The following is a 17,457-nucleotide window of genomic DNA, read 5'->3' as shown; positions in this document are numbered from 1 at the left end:
AAAAGATGGAGACGCAGTGGATGGGGTAGCAGAACCCAAAACAGACCTCAGTGGGACTCTTTATCTCTGCATGGAAAGCACTAGAAGGGGTCAACTGGGTAAAATGGGAGCCTGTTGGGCCCAGACAAGAGCGAGGATGGGGAAATTGGGAAAGAGGACCAAGAATGTGATAGGATCTGCAGAGCTGCTCCTGCTAACCAAAATGTCTCTTGGGCTCAGGAGTGCCACAGGTGAAGCCTGGCAGGAGATTATGCTGTCATGCCTTGGGGAGAAGGGCTGTGAGCCTGACACCACCGCACCATCAGGGCAGAACGAGAACGAACGCTGCGGCACCGATCTGGCCTACGTGTACTTTGTCTCCTTCATCTTCTTCTGCTCCTTCTTGGTGAGCAACATTGTGCTCTTGCCTTGCTATGTGGCCCATCCCATCCTACCCCTAACCCTCTGATACATAGACCGGAGATGTTTGCTTCAGTGTATGTTTGTGCTTCCCTCCCCTCCTCTCTCCACACCCCCACCATGCACACACTCACACTCACGTCCACACCCAGGTTAAGAACTAGATCATCCTCTGGAGAACTCTTGGAGATTAGAGTGCCTGTCAGACTCCTGGATGGGTGACTTTCAATGATTGAGAAAAGTCTTTGTTGCTTCTAGGGAGATTGTTGTGAAAAGGGAAGGTGAGCATATTTAAGTGCATTGCGCTTCATATCGAATCTATGGACACTCAGAGTAATCCTTTGTCATCATACCTCAGGTATTTTATCTTATAAGTAGGTCTATGGATATCTTCGCTTTGGGAGATTTTTGAACTGCTTGAGAAAAGGTACCTTGAAAATGCAAGGTTATGGCATTGATAAGAGTAGAATGATGATAATGGAATAAATGTGGTTCTCTCTTGGCTTGTAATGTTATTACATTTGATGATAATTGACCAGCTGATAGATGAGAAAGAATGAGATTGCTTGATTGCTTTGGGTGTTGGTAAATATTGAGTAGTATATGTGGAGCATACCCACCTATAAAGTGGTGGGAAGCCCTATGTGCCTCTGAAGTCTCTTTTGGAGAAAGCATGACTCAGCACACCCACTTCCAGAAACTTCCACCCTGCATATCAGACAAGCAGTGATAAATAGAATAATAAAAGGGCCAGTTTAGTGTTTCTGGTCACTCTGAAATTCCTCAGCTCAACTACACTGCTAATGCCACTGGCTGTACAAAAACCTAAAACTAAGACAGTGATGCCACTGAAAAGTGGTCAATTTCATGGCCATGCTTCAAAAAGTGAATTAATTGTTTTATGTCCAGGCATTGCTACCTTGCAAGTGATCCCAAGGGGACTGAAACTTCCCACATGTCCAGCTCTCCAGTGAGGGGGGTGGGCTACAGAAAGACCATTAAGTGTTGCCTGTAGGTCAGTGTGGCAGGGAGGGAGCTAATGGGAGATGTGGGCAGCCCACGCAGTAGTCTTGGCTTTGTTCCTCTGCTAGCCTTGGCCAAGACACTTTCCCTTTTATAGCATCTATAAAATGGGAGAAAAAAAATGACTTAATAATAGGAACATTTTATACACAATGAACTGATCCATGTGTTTTAATATACTTCCTTCTTATGTATATGAAAGGTTTTTCAATAAAAAGAAAAGAATATACAACAGTATCTTATTTACAAATATGGAAGTATAATGTATAAAGAAAAAACCCCCTGAAATTTAGAATAATGCTATTGATGGGAGTTTTCCATTTATTCACATCTTCAGCACATTTTTATTGAGTGGCCATTGTGAGGTTCACTCTCAGCAAGGCCCATCCCTCAGTCACCAGTAGTCAAGGGGTGAAACCAGCTCACAGCTTCCAGGAATCAGTGCTCACTGCTAGGGTGAAATGGAGCAGATAGAAGCGCATGTGGACATCTTACTTTTATCTTATATGGTTTAAGTGTTTCATAATAAATATTTAAAAGAAACCAAAGATATAACTGGAAATTAATTAGAGACCTTAAAGGTACTTTTGGAATTTTGAGACAGAGGGTGCTGCATAATTCACATTACTGTTATTTTTAATGAGGCTATATTCAGTACGAGATGATCTGCTTTCAGATCTATATGAGACTGACTTTGTGACCTTGGACAAGTCACACAGCTTCTCAACTCAAACCAGCCACTCTACAGAGATTTACTGATGCCTCTACGATGTGCCCGAGGCCTTGTGCTGGAAGCTAAGAACAAAAATGTGAATCCAAAGCAATTCTGTCCTTGAAGGGTGATGGTAATTAAACCTGCCTCACAAAGAGTTGGAGCAAGCGTAACAACAAGTAATAGGTGTGACTGCACACGCTACACTCTTAATGACTGTTCAAATGAAAAGCAGTAACAGTGCTAATAGTTTTCATTGGCATTAATAATAGGTACCCTGAAAAGTGTACAAAAGAAATGTCTGGATACATGGAAAACCCTTTATAGCCCAGGTAGTAGTTGAACAAATTCACTGTGGCTCCAACCTCAGAGGCGGAAAGACAGACAGGCCCATGTTGGGATTAGGTTCGCCTGCATGAGACAGAAATCTCCAGATAACAGTGGCTTAACCAGGAGGGATGCTGATTTCCCTTCCACATCAGTGAAGTCTGGAGGAAGGCAGGCAGTCTGGTTATGGTGGCTCCAAAGGGGTGTTGGGGCCCCAGACCTACTCCTGCTTTCTGCTCCATCACCTCTATGGTGTGTCCCTCATCCTCATGGAAGAGAAGACACCTAGACCTCCAGCCATCCATCTCTACTCTAGGCAGCAGGAGAAAAGAAGGAAGAGAAGAGTCTGGCTGTTAGGTATGACCAGCAGTCTCTGTATTGTAGAAAGACTCCAACCATGTCCTTCCTCCACACTGTCTCCTTATCCTGTACACCCTGTCTGCATATCTGGCACGTCTGTGCACCTGGCCACTTGGCCTGGGGGTCCACAATAGAGACTCCAGTTTTCCCACCAGTTGTTATCTATCAGGCAGGACCCTTTCACTTACAAGAGACAGAAAGCCCAGCTAAATCTGCTTCAGTAAAGTGGGATTTTACAGGCTCCTGTAAATGAGGAGTCCTGGGGCACAGCAGGCTTGATATGGGGCTCAGATGATATCACCAGGTCCAGGTCTCTCTATTTACAGATCTCTGCCTCCACCTTGCTCCATCCTTGTGAGTGCAAATATCAACATCTCAAGATGGCTGTAGCAGCAGCTCTAGACCTCACATTTTCACACATTTAAGAGCAACAGGAAGAACTATTTTGCCCAGAAGATTCAATACCATTTTATTGGTTTTGATGGGATCACCAACCACTGTGCCCAGGGAAATGGGGTTTAATGACTAGTTGAGGCCTGGGTCACAGGAGGGTATCCCACTGAATCTCACTAACTGGGAACAGCCAAGAACCTGGGCCAGAAATACAGTGAATGGGTGAGCAGGGCAGCCAGGAAACAAGGAAACAGTGCTGTTGAACATCAAGTCCTGTCGATTCCAACTTTGTTAACTCTCTACTCTGGTCTGTGCTGTCATCCTGCCCCTGGTAGATTCAGGAGTACTGCAACATCCTCCCTTGGTTTCCCACCCACCCTACATGCTGCTACCAAGAGTTCTTTCTGAATGCAAATGTCACTTTATCTCTCTCCTCTCTAAACCCCTTTAGTAGTTCCTGTTGCTTACAGAACAATCTAGATCAGTGGTTGGCAAACTATAGCCCTTGGGACAAATCAGGTTTACCACCTGTTTTTGTATAGCCTGTGAAATAATGGCTTCTACGTTCTTAAATGGTTGAGGAAAGAAAACAAAAGATGAATGATGTTTCATGACATGGAATTACATGGAATTCAAATTTCAGTGTCCATAAACAAAGCTTTACCAGAACCATCGTGTTCATTTGTATACAAATGGTCTGTCTGGTGCTACAACAGCAAAACTGAATAGTTACAGCAGAGACCACACAGCCTGCAGAGCCTAAAATATTTGCTATCTGACCAGTTCACTGATCCTGGTCTACACTCTTTAGCTCAGTGTATGAGATGCTTCTGTGATCCGGCACTTGGATCCAGCCTGCTCCGCCCTCCTTGCAGATCCCTGACTATTCCCTGTCCCTGCATACCTCTGTTCTGGCTCCTTTGCTAAAACACCCTCCTCCATGCCCATGTCTATATGGTGAACAGTACTCAAACATCAACCCTCTTATACATTTTTTCTTCAGCCAGGAGAAGTTGCCTTCATACTCTTTTCTGTCCCCACTGGAACCTGCATGTGCTTCTTTCATGGCTCTTAAAATTTGTCCATTTGTATGTTTCCATTACATCACAGTCTCTACTCAGTATCAAAGAAGTCTTGAAGAGCATTCAAGTAACCACATCTAGTGAAGCCCTGCTGTGCTGTAAGCCCTGTGCTGGGCATGGGAATATACCTCTGGACAAGAACTTTCTTATCTCACATCTCTGGCACCTGAATCTCTGTTTGGAACATAGTAGGTGCACAGTAAAGGCTGGCTAAACAAATAAGTGGAAGAGTAGGGACTTAGAAACTGCTTAAGAGCCAAGAACAGCTTAAAGTCATCACAACAGTAGGCCATGCTGTCAGCTGTAAAACATCTTACCAGTTGTTCTTTGGCTGCTTTCGTGGAGCAAGAATGAAGGGAGAGGCTGGGAAGGGAAGGTTAGCATCTGGCCTTGACTTCCTCTAGCCCTCAAGAATGTTATGGCTGCTGCTGTTCCCTCTGCTGCCACAGTAACAATTAAATAAATGGAACAGATAATAAAAGTGACTGTGGGGTACTCTACAAATATGAAGTGGCATAGAAATGTAAAGTAAGAATGCTCACACAATGAAACTGTGGTACAAATAATGAAAACGTGTTGCATTCAGCAAGATCAGTGGTGCTTGAGCTAGGAACTTCAGGCCTACAAACTTTTGAATTCTTTTCTTTGCCCTGAAGCCTGTTCTTCTGCTTCCTGAGCTCTGCTTTAGGTTTCCCCTAATCCCTCTTCTTCCCCTTGCCCTTCAGATGCTCAACCTGTTCGTGGCCGTCATCATGGACAACTTTGAGTACCTGACTCGGGACTCCTCCATCCTGGGGCCTCACCACTTGGACGAGTTTGTCCGCGTCTGGGCAGAATATGACCGAGCAGCATGGTGCGTAGGCCCCTCGGCCGCCCAAGCGGGGCCCAGAGCAAAGGTCTCTGGAGTTCCCAGGGAAGAGGTTGGAATTGGAGCCACCCAAATGCCTGCCTGTTACAGAAGGAAAGGAGATTCCTCTTGATTGTGGCCCATAGAAGAGGCTCTGGTATCAAGCCAGTCACCAAAGACTTCTGTATCCTCCTTTCCCCTCTCTTTCCTTCTGTGACAGGGTTTTCCCTTTGTGGGCTGGTCTCATCATCCAGTCCTCACCTCAGATTATTTGGGCTCAATCCCAAGAGAACTTTCCAATAATCTTTTTCTGCCAATGGTTAGTGGACTCCTTTGAGTTATCAGGGGGTTTGACAAGGGTTTTTGGCCAGCTGGACATCTGGCCACCATGATCAGTGACTATGAGTGTTTTCTCTTTCTCGTTCCTCTCAACAGATACAGTTGGATATAACTCTGAAATTATTTTTTAAAAACCAAACAAGTTGTTCTTCCAACTGTTCCCTTAAACATTTGTGGATTTTTATTACATGGAACTAAATTAAATGGTAGGAATTGGTGAAGATAACTTCTTTACTGTCTCTTTTGCTGTTTAGTAGTTCTGAAGTGATAGCGTGCCTTCTAGGCTCTAGAGCAGGGATTGGCAAACTACATCCCATGGGCAAAATTCAGCCCATTGTCTGTTTTTGCAAATAAAGTTTTATTGAAAGACAGCTCAACCATTCGTTTACGTATTGTCTCTGGCTGCTTACATACTACAAGGAAGAGGTGAGTGATTGTGACAGAGATGGTATGGTCCTCAAATTTGAAAGTATTTACTACAGAAATATTAGGTTGGAGCAAAAGTAATTGTAGGCCATTTTTGCAACAACCTATATATTTTACTGTCAAAAAATTTACTGCCAGAAACATTTGCTAATCCCTGCTTTGGAGTATAAAGGCAGCATTTTGGCCCTCATGGCTGAGGACAAGGTGAGAGTTCTATGAATGCTTACTCCAAAGGAACTGTTCTGTTCCAGGTCATTTTAGCTTTTGGGTCTTAACTCACCAATCCTCTATCCATTCTGGTCCCCCTCTGAAAAATACTGCAAGAAATGTTATCCTTTACAGGCATGGACCAAGTTGCTTCCACCTGGAACCCCCTTCATAATCAGAGACTTTTCCCAAAAATCTATCCTCTGGTGAGGCTGTTGAACTTGGGTCACTGTTTTACAGACTAGAAGGGTGAATCAGAATTCTTTCCTTCATTAATTATTAATGACTTAGGGTACAGAGTTATCTAAATCCATTCCTATTACAATGGCTGAGCAACAGCTTTTTCTTTCTGGTCTTACTTTCTAATAAATAGATCTTAGAAAGCAATGGGCAGTGTGTTAGAGGAGAAGGCAGCCAGGCCTGCGTGTCTTCAGCTCCATGGCCTTGGACAAGTCACGTAACCACTCTGGGCTTCTTTACCTGTAAAATGGTGATCGTGATACCTACATAACTTGCAAGGTGTTTGTGAGGATGATATTAAATCATGTGTAACTGTTATTATAATCGACAATAACCACACGGGAATGCTAATTGGAATGTCTAGAAAATCAGCCTCTGTTACCATGGATATCTATGGGATTGGGAGCCTAAGAAGGGACCTCTTCACTCACCCAAGAGGAGAAACCAACTGTGAGCAAAAAAGTCCATTGTTCATCTGGGCTCACTCAGGTATCCTTGGCTTCCAGAAACCCCAGCTTCTTGTGGTTTCACTTATCTTGGGATCCAAATGCTGTGTGTATAAAACATGCTCCTCCCTACTTATTCCAGTTGCTGGGAAGAAATGATTCCATGAGGATGAATCATGAGACTCAGACGTGTGGACTGGGAAAGAGCATAAAGACAAAGAAGAATTTCTTCTGTGTGCTTTGTAATTCACAGTGTAATTCATTCTAGTTAGACTTTGGTTGGCTTTCTTTATAAGGTGGGTGAGGAAGACTAACAAAAGTAATGTGAGCCAATGTCTTCAAAAGGGGGGCTGAAACCAGTTGCAAAAAATGTCAGTCTATAGCCACTCCCAACCCACCTACTTCCCAATCTCACTAGGGCAAAATGAAAGGACAACTGGCTAAATTACCTCCTCTCAAGAGTTGAGAGACTTGGAGGTACTGATGAGCTGCTATCTGGAAGAATAGGAGGAATCAACCCTCAAATTTCAAAAAGCCTAGAAAGAGTAAAGCTGAGCTGAAGCAATAGTCTCCATACAGTTGCAAGCAAGGACTGAATGCACAGAGGTGGAGATGTTGTGCTTATAATTTCCAGCGGAAACCCTGGTCTGTTCCAGGGTGTATACAGACCTGCAGATCCCTGGGTGTTGCTTCTTTTTCTGGACGCTGACAGAGAAGATGCTGTAGCCACTGAAAATTAATCAATCATTAATTCTATCCCTTCCATAGGAAGCTGGTACTCTCTAATGGGCTCCTGGGAAAAGGGTTGGTAAGATAGCTAGAATTCTGACTGGCTCCAGCCAAGCTGCTGTTGGCTGAGTGGCAGAAAGAGGGCTGCGGGGAGAGTGTCCATGGCTTCCTCCCTGGCTGCTCTCTGAACACAGACCTCAGCAGGCTCCTACTGAGTAAAGAAGACTTGCCCAAGCTGAACGCAGAAAAATCTGTCACAAAGAGAAACAAAGCCCTTTGTGATTTCCCTCATGCCAACTGTGCTCCTTGCTAATTAGCCTAATGGGAAATTTGTCTCTTCCAGACTGCAGAAAGCCACTGACTTCCCACTGCCCCTGAAAAGTGGGTCTGAGTAACTGACTGTAATCAGTGTCTGTGAAAAGCAAACAGTTCTGCAGTCCACTTCAAGGCAGCCTGACATCTGCTCTGGACAGCGGTCTGAGTCATTTGTGAATTGGCAGGCTTTGTTCCTAGAAGCCTAGCTAGAGCCAGGGCTGTGTCTGCATCTGGCCAGGTATGGTCCAGATAGGTATAATGGGGTGCTCTTGGTCATTAGGCAGTTCCCTTTGGCATTGACCAGGCTCTGATTTCCTTAGAAAATTGCAGCAGTGCAGTTTGGCAAGGTAATGGTTCTCTGGTGCTTACTGTTTTCAGTCTCTCCTGGTCTGGCTTTGCCAGGCCCAAGGAAAGAAGCTGCTCTGACCTCTTTCAGCCATCCTCTTCATGGCTAAGCTGTCATTTCTTTTCCACCCTTCTCTGAGTGTCCTATTAACCCACCTGTGCTTCCTTTACAGCGGCAGGATCCCGTATAAGGATATGTACAAATTAGTGCGGGTGATCTCGCCTCCTCTGGGCCTGGGAGAGAACTGCCCCTACAGGGTGGCTTGCAAGGTTTGCCTCCCAGTCCCCAGCCATGATCTGCCGTGGGATGCAACATCTAACCCCTCCTCTCTGTCCTCTGCTCCACCACCACTGCGCCACATGAGGGAACCTTCATGTTGCTTTCCTTTGAGTTTAAAGAGGTCCAAACCCTTCCAGAACCAGCAGCTGTTATATAAAGATAAGGGCATACTTTGGGGAAAAGGCAGAAGAGTTAAGAACTTCATATGAAGACCAGTGTGATCACTCTCTTCACATGCACACACTCATGTATGTGTGTATATGCACATGTACACACACACACACACACACACACACACAGGTCCACCTTAGTCTGTATAGTTAATCAGAGGGACCTCTCCTTTCTCTATAGAATGCAGAAATATTTTTAACCCAGCAAAAGAATTCTGGCTTCTTTTCACTGGAGATGGAGAAGCCTCATTTTAGCAAAAGAGCCTCATCGTCCCATATGTAATGTATGGAGTATGATCCTAGTGATCCCACCCTCCCAGCTCCTGGATGGTCTGGTCAGAATGACTATGAAAGCTATAGGACAGAAGGGGTGAGAAACAAAGAATTAGGGCAAGAGGTGAGAGTAGGTAAAAGAGGCATGGATTTGGTGCTGTGTGGAAGAAGGTAGTAATAGCTCAGAGAGTCTGGGAAGATCACAGTGAATGAAGCACTACTGAGAGAGTCCCTACCTTAGGGTCCTGCCATGGGTTGCTGTGAGGGATCTGAGGGGGCTGTCATAGTTTCCAAGTCACTTCTTGTCAGTTACACCAAGGATATTGTTCAGGGGTGAGTAGGACCTCCCTGCTCAAATCTGCCATACCCAGGGAATTCTCTGTATCCCAATGGCTCTACTAAGCCCCTATGTAAGGCCAAGCCTGCTAGGTAAGGAACCCTCTCCTGGTGCAAGTGGAGGGAAGCATGGGCTCCCTGGGGCATAGCACTGCCCAGGCAGCTGGAAGACGACCTAGGCTCAGGAAGGATGCCAGCCTGGACAATGGGATAGAGCTGGCTTGGGATGGTGACACGGTGATTCCATACTCAGGAGGCTGGACAGCTGCCTCTGCTGAGACTCTTTAAACTCCACCCTGGTGAAACCCGCAGCCGCATGTGGGAGAGCTGGGGAGGGTAGCATGGCATGCAAGATGCTCTTCCTCCTCCTGTTTTTGTTTCTTCTGTCCCCAGCATGCCATTGACCTGGCACATGCTGGGGAATAAAGAGCAGTCTTGTCCACAGAGCCAGGTGGAAGCAACGGGGCCAACTCTTTGAGCAGCAAGCACAGCCCACCACCTTCAGTGCAAGACGCCGCCTCCTGCTGCACACACACACCAGAGGGGGGATACACGACGTTCTGCCTGTGGGTTCAGTGGAGAACAGCCTGACTTCCAGGCCAGCGCCCCAGCCGGGGTCAGAAACTCCAACCCATGGCTGGAGCACCGTCTATCCGGTTTATACCGCTCACACACAGCCCTGGGAATTGAAAATAAGCTGTGTTGTATTGGGGAGGGATGAAGTGAACAGGGAAGTCAGGGGAATGCTAATCGAGGAGAAAATGAGACCCCGTGACTGTTCCCATGGAGAGTCATAGGGACTGAAGGTTGCCACCAGTTTTCCCGGGTCTGTGTGGGGCGTGATATAAACCGCACCAGGATGGAGTCATGTCTACGATTTGCCTTGATTAACAGGTTTCCTATTCTTTTCCCGTTTGTCCATTTTGTTTTGTTTTTCTTCTCCTGTTTTCTGTATTTTGTTCGTTTTTGCTCTCTGGGAATGCCTATTCTCCTCTCCTACCTGTCTGCATCCTTCTCCCCACTTCCTTCTCCTTTCCCTGCCACCCCACTGCCCCGCTAACCCACCCCATCCCAACTCACCACCCTCCATGAGCAGTGGCCGCATCCATTACACTGAGATGTATGAAATGCTGACTCTCATGTCACCTCCGCTAGGCCTCGGCAAGAGATGTCCCTCCAAAGTGGCATATAAGGTAGACCACCCCTTCCTTTGTTCTGGGCTAGAGACCAACAGGAAATGGGATCTAGTTGTGGGGAGGCCAGAACATGGGGAGGAAGCCAGGCTGGGGAGGTGGAGGAGGGAACTAAGGAGGAAAGGCACGATGAGACTGAAGAGTCAGGAAGGTTCCCAGGAGGACGAACTCATGAGACAATACAAGGAATGGTTTTTAATACTGTTCAACATGGTTTTTTATGTGATATTTTGTGTTTCTACAACTGTGTGGCTTCTTGTGAGTGAGTTACCTGACAAGCAGTGTTAAGTGGTGTGTTTCCTTTTAGAGGAGGCAGAGTGGTGGCCTGTGGGATGGCATATATGGGCAAGAAGGAAGCCTACAGCAAAACAGCTATCAGTGCTCATATGCAAAGAAATATCTTCAATCAGATAAGGAAATCATGCAGAAATTCCTTTAAACATGGAATTGTTAGGAGAAAGGAAAATTCCTTTAAACAAGAAATTTTTAGGAGAGAGGAAAACTCATAACAAATGTTTTCACCCATGACATAGGAAGAATGGCATAGGTTCCTTCTAGGTGTAAGAAGAAAAGAGGAACCTGTCTTCCATCCTGTGATAGACTGAGGAATGCAGCTCTATTCCACTAGCCCAGCTACCCCATTCTCTTGGAAATACTCAAAAGGAAGGGAAATAATGGGCACAAGTTGTATTCAGCATTAAATTTGACTTACTGGCATAACATAGTTATGGGGCCTGGCCCCAGAGTTATGGGTGGATTCCCCCATGGCTTGCTGTTTAGAGATTATTGTACACTGGGAGTCACTTGCCCTTGGGGTGCTCATAGCTTTTGGACATGAGTTGTTTTGCCACCCATTAGTAATAGTTACTGTTAGTTCCCCTTTGCTATTTAGACTGACCCAGAACTCTGGAGCTCTTTCATTCACCTAGGAACACATCATAGTAATGTTTCCACTTCTCTAGATGTTTAAAGAAGTGGGAGAGAGATGGAACTCAAATCCAAACAAGAAACTGGCTTTCCACTCTAAGACACCATGTGGCATCAGCTTTAGGCAGGATGCTGCAATGGAACATTAGAGACCCTTCTTTGGGAAGAGGTACTTCCCTCTCTGCCAGGCTGGTGGTTCTGCCAGAGGACGTTCTCCTGCTGCTACCTCACGTTGTATGGCCCCAGATAGCATCTCACTGGAACATGGCCATTAGGGACCCTCATTCCCCCCAGTACATGGCTCCTCGTGCACAGCTTAGGGGCTGGCATCCTTTTTGCTCACGATGGCCACATCCAAAAGTACCAGGTGGTAGAATGTGGCCTTGAATTTGTACTTCTGGGATGAAGCTTGGTGGGAGAAGGGGAGCGGGGATTGGAGGAAAAGTTAAAGAGCTCCAAAAGCAAAATACTCTCTGGAAAGTGGATTTGGCCATTTCAGTGTGATCCCTTTCTTTGGGTGAGGGGAACAAGGCCTGCCCACTCTGCTCCTGCCTGGGCCACCCTTCCTCGTTCTGTCTCCTCCGCTCTCCCCATCCTCCTACCCCAGAGCCTGTTTGCACTCTCCCCCTTGTCCATCCTGCTCCACCTCATCCTTTAGACAAGTTGGACTTATGCATGTTCAACCATGTGCGGGCAAATTTCATCTATTAAAGACTCAAAAAGGGGGCACCAGGATGCATCTTTCAAGTTAGATAAGCAAAGCAAAATCTCATTTCTCACTGTATTTCCATATGAGTTTCAGGGGGTATTCATGGGACAAGTGGAAATATGGAGCAGCCTTGAACAGGGAATGGAGCCACCTCCCCGAGCTGACTCCTTTCCTTGAGCCACTTCTTTTAGAACTCACTTCCCATCCCTAATAAAGACATTCTTAGGACTCCATGGGGGGGCCTTACTGAATGATTAGGGAAGCCCCTTCCCTTTGGAATTTGGCATCATTCCCTTGGTGGAGAAAAAACAAACAAACTACAACAACAACAACAAAACAGCAGCAAATGAGCCTTAAGTGAGAAGCAGGGAGAGAAGGACTGGGGCAGGGGATGGGGATCCTTGCCCTTCTTTTTCGTCTGTGCATTTGACCTCTGCCCTTTTCTTCCTTTCTCACTGAGATGTCTTTCAATTTTTTTTTTTTTTTTTTTTTTTTTGCCTGCTGTTTCTTTTTTCTCTTTCACACAGAGGTTGGTCCTGATGAACATGCCAGTAGCTGAGGACATGACGGTCCACTTCACCTCCACACTTATGGCTCTGATCCGGACAGCTCTGGACATTAAAATTGCCAAAGGTAAGCTTAGGAAGGGAGGTGGGAAGGAGGAATTCTGGAACAACTCATGCAGGTGGCACAGGATGGAGATATTTGAACTGTCATCTATCCAGCTAAGGACACAACAATGCAGTCATCTGAACATCAAGTATCTGACTCAATAACTAATAATTGCCCTTTCCTTCTGGTACAGTGAATGGTTTGATAATCTCTAGGGCTTCTTTCAGCTTTAAAAGTATATGATCTTCAGTGTCTGGCTCACAATAGGTATTCTAGAAATATTTATTGACCAGAGGTTAATTTTGTCCTTTTTTTCTGTATATGGTTTATTTTCTCTGAAGTCTTGAGAGGCTTCTGTGGCAGAAGATGCTGTCATAGAGGCCATGGGAGTGTTTTATTCCTCTTGATTTCTAATGATTGATTTAGGAGAGAACAGGCTTACTACTACTTCCAGGTGGACCTTTAGCCTTTCTGCTCTTGTGCAATCTAAATCCTTTTTAAAATCAGGTCACTCAGACTATGGAGTTAGGGTTGCTGGAGGGATTGATGTATGGATAAGAAGGCAGAGGAACGTACTTGCAGCTATTGTTATTTTCTCCTCTGATGTATTGAGCACCTGGGAGGCTTTTAGAATGAATGAGGAAGTTGCTCTTAGTCTGAGGGCCTCAGATCTCTTGGCAGGATATCCCTGAGTCACTGAAAAAGGGAGCCAAAATGTGTTCTGCTTCTTTAGCAGAAAGACCTGGTATTGCAAGATCCATTGTCACTTAGGGCCAAGATTTCCTCTTAAAATATGAGGTGCCCTGCTGATTCAGCTCCTACCTTCACCTCCTCCCTCACTCCTGGTTATTTCTGGGTCTATTCTATTTATTAGTAATTTATCTTATTCTAGGTGGTGCAGACAGGCAGCAGCTAGACTCAGAGCTACAAAAGGAGACCCTAGCCATCTGGCCTCACCTATCCCAGAAGATGCTGGATCTGCTTGTGCCCATGCCCAAAGGTTCGGGTCTTCTCCTGGGTATCCTTGTCACTGTGGGCCCAGCATGTGAAGACTACGTCTTTGGGGGGAACCCAGAGTGATCAAAGAGATAAGGAAAGTTTGCCCTTTTCAATTAATAAGGACAAAAGGGACTTAAGGATAAAACATGTTCTTTAAGATAGGTCACTGTGGTTGTGGATGAGACTTCCTGGGTGTATAGCTCTCTCCCTCCATATAATACTGCTCAGCAAACCCTCATGGGAGAAAGGATGTTGTCACTTAGCTATAGAGATTTAGAATGGTAGGCGTGATGCTTACTCATGTACTGCTTATCCTCAGTATCATCACCATCACTAGGCGGGCATGCAAGCCCCCTGAGGACAGATCAGGGGATCTATGCACTCTGCATCCTCAGATCCTGGCACCATGGGGACCCTCAATATACATTGGATGAATGGGTGACTGATAGCGCAGACCTGTTCCAGAGAGTGGGTAACAAAACTTAGAGGTTCCTCACTCTCTCCCATTATCTACTCCCTGTTCACCATCATGCCACATTTGTGTTTCTAGCCTCTGACCTGACTGTGGGCAAAATCTATGCAGCAATGATGATCATGGACTACTATAAGCAGAGTAAGGTGAAGAAGCAGAGGCAGCAGCTGGAGGAACAGGTGAAAGTCAATGCCAGCATTGCTAAGTGGGTGGGCCATGAGGGGTTGCAGGAGGGAATAGGCCTGTGCCTCCCTGGGGCATAGTGCCCGGCAAGGACTTAGAAGCAGCAGTAATGGGTGCGGGGCCCAAGAACTTTCTAGTGACGTGGAATTAGAAACCCAGTGGATTGAAGGTTAAAATGGTCAAACAAGGGATAAGTTATGTGCCTGTATTATCCATGTTAATTTTATTTTCCCCACAGCAAACTCCGTAGTCATTGGAATTCTTTCCTTCTTCTTCCCTCTTTTTACCCAGAAAAATGCCCCCATGTTCCAGCGCATGGAGCCTTCATCTCTGCCTCAGGAGATCATTGCTAATGCCAAAGCCCTGCCTTACCTCCAGCAGGACCCCGTTTCAGGCCTGTGAGTAGCACCAAAACATCCCTGGCATGGCTGCTTGCAATCTGTCACCCATGCTGTTGTGCAGACCCCAAAACTCACTGCTCAGAAGGGCCCAAGAACAAATACTCTGAGCTTGAGTGATCCTTTTTCTGAAGTTGAATATCTTAAAGTGATTTTCAGCAGGAGTAAGAGAAAAGCAGACTAAGCATACTTAGCACTGTGGTCAACATCGGCGATCACTGTGAATGAACAACAGAGGAAGGGAGTTTGACTTGTCTTTTAATATACTTGGGTCTTATAGAGGAGATTATTTTTCTTCACAACAGAACTACAACTAATTCTTGATTATCGCTTCCCCGTGGATCTAGTGTCCTGCTGGAAGATAGAGCCTCCCTCACAGGTGCCATGCTGGCTGAGTGTAAGAGGGGAATAGAACCAGCAGTTACTGCTTTCCCTGAGGTTGACACTTCTAGAGACACTATTTGCAGAATCTCACTTGATTCCCACTCTAGCAGCCTACTATACCCTGGAGGTATATATTAATATCACCACTTTATACATGAAGAAACTGGAGACTAACTGAGGTTAACTACGTTGCCTAAAGTCCTGGCTAGTAGAATGTGGAGCTGGAATTTAAGTTCCTTATTTCTGACCCCAGAGTGTTTTCACTATACCATGTTTTCTTTAATGAACAAAAGGGACCTTATTCAGAAAGGGAACTTACTTTTTCTATAATAGGAGTAAAAATAAAACACAAATTAAGGAATTTTCCCATCCTTCTGAGTGATAAGCCTTTGCCCCAATTAATCTACTATAGCATATGTATCTCATAACATTATATTTCGATCATCAGCAAGCATTTAGTGCATACCTAAAGAACACAAGTCTTTCTACTCAATGTAAATGAGCTTTTGTGATTGGGTTTAACAAAGTCCCAGTTCTTACAAAACCAGGAAACACCAAATCGCTTATGTTAATTACTAAGAGAGTGATACTTAGGGCTTGGGAATGAGACTTCTGTCGGAGTCATTTGGAATTGCTCAGATCATTGATTTCTTTCTGCCTGTGGGGCTGGACTGTTTTTGAAAAGCACTGTTTTCAGAGATCAAAGTCCAACATCCTTGGAAGAGAAGAAAAGGATGAGAGTCATGACCAAGGTCATTTTTTTTTTTTTAATAATTTGATGTTATGAAGTACAGGGTGTGAATTCTCCTGTCCACAGAAAACAAGTCAGTGTTTATCTTCTGCTTGTGTAGGAGGGAGGGAGGGAAAGAAGTATGAGTGGAAGAGTGGGACCTCTTCACTGGAAGGGTTTACGCTGTTTTTTGTTTGTTTGTTTTTTTGAGACGGAGTCTCACTCTGTTGCCCAGGCTGGAGTGCAGTGGCACAATCTCAGCTGACTGCAAACTCCGCCTCCCGGGTTCATGCCATTCTCCTGCCTCAGCCTACCGAGTAGCTGGGACTACAGGCACCCGCCACTATGCCCAGCTAATTTTTAGTAGAGACGGGGTTTCACCGTGTTTGCCAGGATGGTCTCGATCTCCTGACCTCATGATCCGCCTGTCTTGGCCTCCCAAAGTGCTTGAGTTGTTTTTGTTTTGGCAGTCCTTGGCTTAGAAATGGGGGACACCACCCCCTAAATTGCAATCTCTGTTTATCTACAATTTGCTTTACAAATTAACCCACCACCATAGGATCACTCTGGCTTTTCTCCATGTATTTATTGATCCATTTACTCATTGATTTTTACCAATATTTATTAAGAGCCAATATGTCCCCAGAGCTGACTTAGGCACTGGGGCTACGGCAGAGAACACGTCCCCATGGAGACAAATCTGGAAGAAGAAATTACAAGAGCAATACAGGCAAACAATGCTGAAGGGTGGGCTGTTGTGATGTCATGGAAACAGCTCACTCAGTTTGAGGGTTTAGAGAGGCCTTCCTGAGGAAGTAACATTTGAGTGAGACTTGAAGACAAGCTCTTCAAGAGTGGTAAGAGAAAGTATGGTAAGTTTAAGGAACCTAAAAACTGTCATGATGGTTGGAGCATGGAGAGCTCAGGGGATGTGTTAAGTTATGGATTTGGAGAGATACACAGGGGCTAGTACTTTGGGGGCATTATAAGCAGGATAAAGAAGTTGGATTTTGTCTTTGGATAATGGGGTTTTATGCATCAGAATCATGTGATCAGATGTGTGCTTTCTTGAACTCAGTGTAGGCTAAATGGATTGGAGGGAAGCATTTCTAGAGGCAGGAACACCATTTCGTAGGTTACTGCAGTTGTGTAAATTATCAGTGATAGTAGCTTGGACTAGCAGGATAGAGATGGAGACAGATGTGAGATATTTGGTAGATAAGACTGGATAGGATTTGGTGATTGATTTGCTACTTGGACTAAAGAGGAAGGAGGAAGCAAAGGATTCTGGGTGAAGCCTTTGGGTGCATGTTGGTACATTTCCTGACATGGGGACACTGGTGGAACAGCAGGCTGGTTCCTCAGAACCATCTGTGTTTCTAGAGCCATGCATTGTTCAGTAGAGGTTGATCTAGGGGTATAGTGGTAGACATAACAGATAGGGTCACTCCCTCAAATATGGTGGAAAACCAGACATTAAACAGAGGATTATTGGAAAGAAGAAAAGTAGCATTTTCAGTGATTTAATTACAGTTCTGATAAGTGCTAGAAAGAGTTTACAGAGCGGTAGGGGAGTTGGAGAGAAGTGTTCTGCACTCTTA

General features: G+C 45.3%; 1 protein-coding gene across 3 annotated transcripts in view; it reads left to right on the top strand.

The window, feature by feature from the left end:
• The window catches only part of CACNA1E (calcium voltage-gated channel subunit alpha1 E), a 498,274-nt gene that overhangs the window by 463,222 nt on the left and 17,595 nt on the right, over window positions 1-17,457 (top strand). For all 3 annotated transcript variants that reach the window (XM_057301979.2, XM_063603599.1, XM_063603598.1), the window contains 7 exons: window positions 220-385; window positions 5,022-5,149; window positions 10,346-10,442; window positions 12,606-12,711; window positions 13,583-13,690; window positions 14,240-14,340; window positions 14,636-14,742. In XM_057301979.2, coding sequence (XP_057157962.1) covers window positions 220-385; window positions 5,022-5,149; window positions 10,346-10,442; window positions 12,606-12,711; window positions 13,583-13,690; window positions 14,240-14,340; window positions 14,636-14,742 — 813 coding nt within the window. The remainder of the gene's footprint in view (window positions 1-219; window positions 386-5,021; window positions 5,150-10,345; window positions 10,443-12,605; window positions 12,712-13,582; window positions 13,691-14,239; window positions 14,341-14,635; window positions 14,743-17,457) is intronic.

This window comes from Pan paniscus, chromosome 1, assembly GCF_029289425.2.
Source record: "Pan paniscus chromosome 1, NHGRI_mPanPan1-v2.0_pri, whole genome shotgun sequence".
NCBI classification, from domain to species: Eukaryota; Metazoa; Chordata; class Mammalia; order Primates; family Hominidae; genus Pan; species Pan paniscus.
The sequence above is the reverse complement of the archived record's forward strand: the minus strand, read 5'-3'. Positions and strand labels throughout refer to the sequence as shown.